Below are 7,183 nucleotides of genomic sequence, written 5' to 3' on the forward strand. Positions count from 1 at the left end.
ATCAGTATGGCACTGGCCTAGGCATAATCATAATTTTGTAAAATGTTCTCCATATTGTAATAATGATTTATGAACAGTTTGCCCCCTAAATATGAAGATGACAAATGTGGCATCCTTGAGTCTATGACACAAGTCAATGAAAAAGATGATTATATTCTGTTACACACACAAGGAAAACTGGCAAGGCTAGGTCATAGGTGACTAGATAGTTGTGAAGGACAACCTTAGCTGAATTTAGCACTCACGCCAGACAAGAATAGAAGAAATTCCCTGAACCCTGTAACCAAAAGTCGATCGGATCGTATTGATAACGCCCAACAGAGAGCAACAGTGTGGTTAAACCATTTACATAGTGGGGAAATTCGCATATCTGCCATGGAATAAAGTCGTCAATAAATTTTCTAATATACTCTTCTCTACTTATTCATACTGTTTGGTAAGCCAGCCAGTTGCGTCAATCAATCAAATCCAGATGCAACAGATCATGATTGCAACCTGCGATTTCCAATGAAGAGACAGAGGGAAACACAAACTGGACAAAATGATTCTATTCTTGTAACTGATACACCTATTGTTATTGTACAAATCCTCAATTGGGACGCTTTTTATTTTTAATATGGGGGAAGGGTTGGGGTGTAACAGCATTATGGAGAATAGGGGTGCTTTTCATGCATGTGGTGTCAGGAGGCTGAAATCGGACCGAACGATTTGGAATAAGGAACTCGGACGGTCCGATTAGAGGAGATCTACAAAAAAATAATTTTTTTATAAAATTCGGACGGTCCGTTTTGATTTTTTAAAAAAAAAAAAAAAAAAAAAACTAAAAACGGAGGGTCCGTTTTGTTTTAAAGGAAAAATTAAAAAAAACACAAATGGAAAACTGAGGGTCCGTTTTCAGTTTTTTTTTTTTTTAAAAAAAAAAAACTGTAAACGAAGGGTCCGATTTCATGTTAAATAAATAAAAAAAAAAACAAAAACTAATCGGACGGTCCGATTTGTGATTAACGAATTTTTTTACAAAGAATTCGGACGGTCCGATTTCTCCCTGTCCCACATTTGTGTCTAACACTTGTATACACCATAACCAAGCACAACTCACACACTCTTCCAATATCAAAAAAAATTAGCCCAATTGGGATGCAATTAATATTTTTCTCTCACTCTCGTGTCAATTTTCCCATATGCAAAGATAATTGCTATAATAAATGATACCAGTTTCTTTTTTCTTTACAAATGGTACAAGCTTTGGATTGTTACCATGCAGAAAAATCTTTAAATTCACCAGTGGCAGCTCCGGCTTTTCTTTTCTTGCCTACAACGGCTGTACTGGTTGTTGACTCAGGCTGTTGACCAGTTCTGGCTTTTAAGTACTTGCCAACACCACCACCAACCGTACCTCCAGATTCTAATGTTCCAGCTCCAGGATTGCTATACCATGATCCCACCTTACTCTAAATTATAAACAAGAAAAGAAACAAGTCCATGGGATTAGTCAACAAAAAACCTTAAAGAAATGAGAAAACACAACCAGTAAAAGGAACAAACATTATCTTCATCCTCGATCTTCTCTTTTTCTTTATCCTGCTCATCTTCCTCATCTGGTTCTGTATAAGGATTCACAAAAATTGTGACACTCGTTATCTTGATTTCTTCCTGAAAGACCCAAACAAAAAGTATTTAGAGCATTATGAATTAAATGTATCACTTAGACGTTGCTCTGTAAGCTCAACTATTTAAACCATTGAGTGCTTGGCACCGTTTAACAAACAAGTTCTTGAGTCATGATGAGAGACAGCATTGTATTAATGAGATAGTAAAAGTATAAACCTCTCATAAAGGGGCAGAATATTGTAATCCCACGTGACTTTAAGTTACAATGATATTTAGTACCCACTTTACAGCAAAAATTCAATGCATGAAATCAAAGATGAATAGCTAAAAACATATATGTACACAGCAGAAGAACATGCTTATTTTAAAGCTTATTCATATTTCTTGACCGTGTACTTTAGTTGAACAGGAATGCAGTTGATAAAATTAAAATTGAACCCAAGTAAAAAGCATCGATACTGATAAGAATACATGACTCACCAGGGGCCGATCATTATCATCAACGGGAACCTTTTCCATTGCTGCTAATGTAGTCAAGCCACCAACTACTGCTCCAAATACTGTGTGTTTAAAGTTTAAATGTTTTGCGGACTTGTACAAGATGAAAAACTGGGAACCATTCGTGTGTGGGCCACTATTTGCCATGCTAACCACACCTCTTCCAGAATGAACTAATTTAGAGTTAAGCTCGTCTTTAAAAGGCTGTCCCCATATTGATTCACCACCTTTTCCAGTACCAGTAGGATCACCGCCTTGTATCATAAAATTCCTGCATATACAGGATAGTAAGACATCATCATACTATGTGAGCCTTGATTTGGTCCAGCTAGAAAGAGAAATTCAAACAGAAAGGTTCTCGTCCTACCGAATGTTTCGATGAAAAGCAACTCCATTGTAATATCCACGTTCACAAAGAGTGATAAAGTTCTCACATGTCCTTGGTGTTATATCACAGTGCAGCTCAATGTTCAAATCTCCGTGTGTTGTATGCAGTTGTACATATCCTTTCTTCTTTGGATTCTTCTCAACTTTCACATATTCAAAGTCATTTTTGGTAACCGGATCAAATGATGTTGAAGTGAATGACCGGGAAGCAGCTCCAGTAGTGTAACGGCTTTTCACCTAAAATAGAAAAATTGCAATTAAACGATGTTAACAATAGAGCAGTGGTTAGACGCCCACTGGTCAGGTCCTTTCATCATGTAGTACACAGAAATGATCATTAGATTATTCCTATGACCTCCCTAAATCTAGTAAGTGGTTATAAGGAGGTTCCATTTTGTAACTTACCAGCTTTGCATTCACTGCCTGCCTATCACCAGCCATGTGCATAGCTATTCTAGCAGCTGTTTTATCACTAGAAGAGGCTTTAGCAGCAGCTGCACTTCTTCCATGTACAGCAGCAGATGCAGCATCTACAATACTAAAAGCCTGAGGAGCTTTAGTCTCTCCATTTTGATCTGATTTGGAATCTTCTTTAACACGGGATCTTGCAGCTAAGATGGCAGCAAGTGCAGCAGCTCTTTCTTGTTGTGCCTTGCCACCACCTCCCCCATGCATTGCAGTTTCCTTTCCTTTCTCAGTTCCAAGCTCTAGAAGCATTTGCTTGACATCGCCCGACACATTTATGTTATAGGTTGGATCTGATCTCATTTTCTGTATTTCTAAGAAAATAAAATTGAAGGTATCAGACCTGCTAGTAATTACAATGAAAGCAGTGACATCATCATCAAATGATTTATAGTAGCTCACAAAAGATGAAGCTTCAGGCTGTAGCATACCTTCGTCATCAATTTTCAAACTATTTTTTACATGATCAAAATCCAGGAGAACCTTCTTGTCAAGTGCATTAGGATTCTACAAAGATACACAAGAATTAACAAGATTTAAAAACAAGCCAATGAAAGACAAAAAAATGGATAAAGCAGTTGCATCCAAAACAACTAACCTGAATAGTTATAAGATCATCCTTCGTGAATGGCTCATCAGTGAGCAGCTCTTTCCAGTTTTTTGTTTTGATGTTTAATTCTTTAACAGCCTATTTTCCATAATTTACACCAATATAAAAACTATTTACGCAAGTAAACTAGCATTATCAACAACAAGGATCATATAAAAACAAACCTCATAGCAAAACACATTTCCTGTAGTCTTCACTGCGACAATATGTGTAAATTCAGTGAAAACTTTGTTTAGCACAGGACATTGATATTCTCCTGCAGAATAACAAAGAAATGTTAGTCAATAGTAACATATACGAAACCCAACCAGGAAAACATGATATAGCCTACACCCCTTACCCACTCCTTCCCCAAACAACAGAAACCATATTATCATGGGAGACTGCTTCAGCAATACAAAAGATCCACAAAAATACTAGCAAAATTATCTCAAAGAAAAATTCTGCCAGAGCTTAGTTGAATTTGCAAAAGCATTCACTTAGAAAACATTACTAATGTAACATAACAACAATATCCACAAAGAGCGGAATGCACATACAAGTTTCTAATAATGATCAAACAATTAGAAGGAAACAGTCATTGTCATTTCCTACGTTCAACACCTCTCCAACAATGACGAACCAATGGGAACTTATTATATTTCAATTTGCAGGTTGAGTAACATACTTAGTATAAGAAGCAAGCAGATAAACCAAAATATTAATCTAAAGAAGAATCCAAAACTGTAAATCAATCATCCCAACGAAATAAATCAACACAATTTGAAGAACGAACGAAAAGGAGAAGCAAACTAAATCCTATGAAACACTGAACCACAGCAGAGAAAGACAAAAAACCTTCAGAATTCTTGTGGAAAGTTAGTGGAATGAGATCTTCCTGCTTGAGGGGAGCTCCAGTGACGGGGTGTTTCCCATATTTAACAATATACGGGGTGATGTTCCTGCAACCAAATTGCAAACCCAATTTATTAGATTACAGCCAATTAAGTTCAAATTTTTTAAAAAAACAAGGAAGTAAAAACGCTTGCAATGGATTGCAGAAACTCACATAACATCAAAAACACTCCCATCAGCTGTGCACACCGGATATTCAAACGGAGTAAACGTAAGCCTGAATCGTTAAAAAAGTAAAAGGTGAAGAGATAATCATCGTGAAAGGAGGAAACTAAGAGTGAGAGGGAGAGTAGTTACGCGCAGCAATAGAAAGGAAGGCGTTTGAAGGGGGTGCGAATCTCTTTGGATTTGGCACCACCCCATTCGGTGGCCCACTCCGTTTTGGTGATGAACATCCTATCCTTGCTATGCTGCTTCTTCCCCATTGCGTCGTTTCTGAAATCACCTGCTACCTGCCTACCTAGGGTTTCTTAAATTTACCACCCTGTTTCCTTACTTTGCAGCTAGGAATGCATGCACAGGAAGGTTGCGAGAACCGAACCGGTCAATGAACCGGTAAGATAACTGGTCACTGGTTCAATGGTTCAACCGGTTTAATTTAATATTATTAAAAATTCAACATATAATTTCAAATATTTAAATTCAATAATTTCTAACCTAATAAAATTCAAAATTCCACAATTCTACATAATGTTCTACCACCAAAAAAAAACATTAACAACCAAATTTTTAACTAAACACAAGCACTAATCATCACTAATCAGTAATCATCAGAAAATCAGCAATCCAGAATAAGCAAATATCAACAAAATCAATATTATTAACTCAGCAACTCGGAGTTAAACCCAGCGGCTCACAATTAAGCCCAACTCCAACTCAGAATTGAACAAGCAAAAATAAATTGAAGATACCCCAATTCCAAACAAAACACAATAATTTATATCAGATGCAAGGAAATGCATTGATGCCACAAAGATATCCCATATAAACCTTTAAGAATTATAGGAAAATTTCCTTAAAGCAGGTACAAATAGCTCTTGAGAATGATATCTTACAACTTCTAGCAGAAAACACATATTTAAACAAAATATATGGACTAAACTTTCAGTATGAGAAATAAATCATTATAAAATGCAGCAGAAACCATATCATTAAGTTGACTGTAGTAGAACCTTGTTTGCAAAAAGCAAAGGTGTAATAATGGTGCTTATTATCAACATAAATAGCACCAACTAAGATGAATCAAATGTGGCCACAACTTTCAAAGCAACTGAAACTTCGACCAAAGATTGTAATTTTGAAGCTGCTTGGATCGTGCTAGTAATGATGGCAGGAAAGAAAAGTACTGAAATTGCCAATTTAATTATTTTGATTTATTACAACCAAATCATGAAAATATTCAGAAATGCATGTAAGAACTGGAAATCAAAGCATACAGAAAACAGAGGACCTATACCGAGACATCGAAGTGTGAAATAAATGTTTTCAAAGTACATAACATCATAGACATCTCCTAACAGATAAAACATAAGAAAAAGTGGGTGCATACATGTGCTATAGATGTAAAGCATTCAGCAGAGAGAGAGCACGAAGAGACGACGACCGGCAAGCCTTCGCGACGGCGACGCCACAGCGCGACTTTCGTGCGACGGCGAGGAGGGGGGTTTCGGGTTTCGGCGGTGAATTTGAGGCTTTGAGCTCGACCTTGACGCCGAGAGAAGAGGAACGATGAGAAGAATCCGCAACAAGCGACTACGGAACTAGGGTTCTTTACTTCTTCAATTTCCAGTTTCCAGAGAGAAAGAGAGGAGTGGGACCGGGGCGTTTGGGGGATAACTTCAGGTTTTTCTTTTCCCCCCCTTCTTTAAAGGTGAAAACGGCGTCGTTTTAGAATGGTTTACCGAACCGAAAACCTTCAAAAACCGATCGGTCTGGCGGTTTAATGATTAACTGCCGGTTCAACCGATTTTTCAAAGAGTATAAAACTAACCGAACCAATTTAGTGACCAATTTTCGGTTAAACCAGTTGAACCGACAAATTTGGTTCAGTTTTTAGAACTATGAGTCACAACACACAACAGCATACAGATATAAAACCGATAAAAAATATCAAAAAAATTAAACGATTAAAAAATAACATTATAATTTAATGCCATATTTTTTTTAGTAATTATCTATCTAAAAATGATTTTAATTAATATTATATAAATAATATTTATTTTATCAAAATCAATTTTGGTATAGAATTGCCAAATATCAATCATATTGACCATAATTATCAGAATCAAACTGGTAATCAATCCGATCATACGATCAGATCACTAGTTCAACCAGTAAATTACTGGTTCATCCGATTGATCCGGTCATAATTAAATAAAAATATAAAATTATAAAAATAAAAGCAAAGTAAAGCTTCTTGGTAGAATATATGCATTCAAGTTGATGTACATTTTGCATAAATAAATAATGAGCTTATCCCATACAACATTTTAAGTATATTTATCATTTTAAAATGAAACATTCAAATATTTTTAAAGCAACACAACCAATCAAATGGAGGTAAAATCAATAGAGGACTTGAAACAATTCATTTAAACATCCTTCTAATTTTACGTTGGTGCCTATTAGATCTTGAGTTGCAGGCTCAAAATGCAATTTTTTCATGTTGCTTAATTCCAAATTTTACTTAATTCTAAATTTTATACTAGAACAATGTTT

General features: G+C 36.0%; 1 protein-coding gene across 2 annotated transcripts; it reads right to left on the reverse strand.

Annotated features, from left to right (window-relative positions):
- Positions 1-533: 533 nt before the first annotated feature.
- PUB49 (plant U-box 49) lies at positions 534-6,325 on the reverse strand. 2 transcript variants are annotated; one of them, XR_015883480.1, is made up of 13 exons: positions 6,015-6,303; positions 4,763-5,029; positions 4,620-4,682; positions 4,409-4,512; positions 3,736-3,827; positions 3,560-3,649; positions 3,393-3,468; positions 2,902-3,275; positions 2,477-2,733; positions 2,092-2,380; positions 1,546-1,653; positions 1,129-1,451; positions 534-588 (listed from the first exon to the last, which is right to left on the reverse strand). XR_015883480.1 is itself a non-coding variant. In XM_088488052.1 (12 exons), the coding sequence occupies exons 2-12, from the start codon at positions 4,888-4,890 to the stop codon at positions 1,254-1,256; spliced, it is 1,779 nt and encodes a 592-aa protein (XP_088344178.1). In that variant the 5' UTR covers positions 4,891-5,036; positions 6,015-6,325; the 3' UTR covers positions 1,056-1,253. The 2 variants fall into 2 exon arrangements, 1 of the variants encoding a protein (XP_088344178.1); XM_088488052.1 differs by lacking the exon at positions 534-588 and having other exon boundaries at positions 1,056-1,451; positions 4,763-5,036; positions 6,015-6,325.
- Positions 6,326-7,183: the final 858 nt, after the last annotated feature.

This window comes from Arachis ipaensis, chromosome B5 (assembly GCF_059453495.1).
Source record: "Arachis ipaensis isolate K30076 ecotype BB chromosome B5, ASM5945349v1, whole genome shotgun sequence".
NCBI lineage: Eukaryota > Viridiplantae > Streptophyta > Magnoliopsida > Fabales > Fabaceae > Arachis > Arachis ipaensis.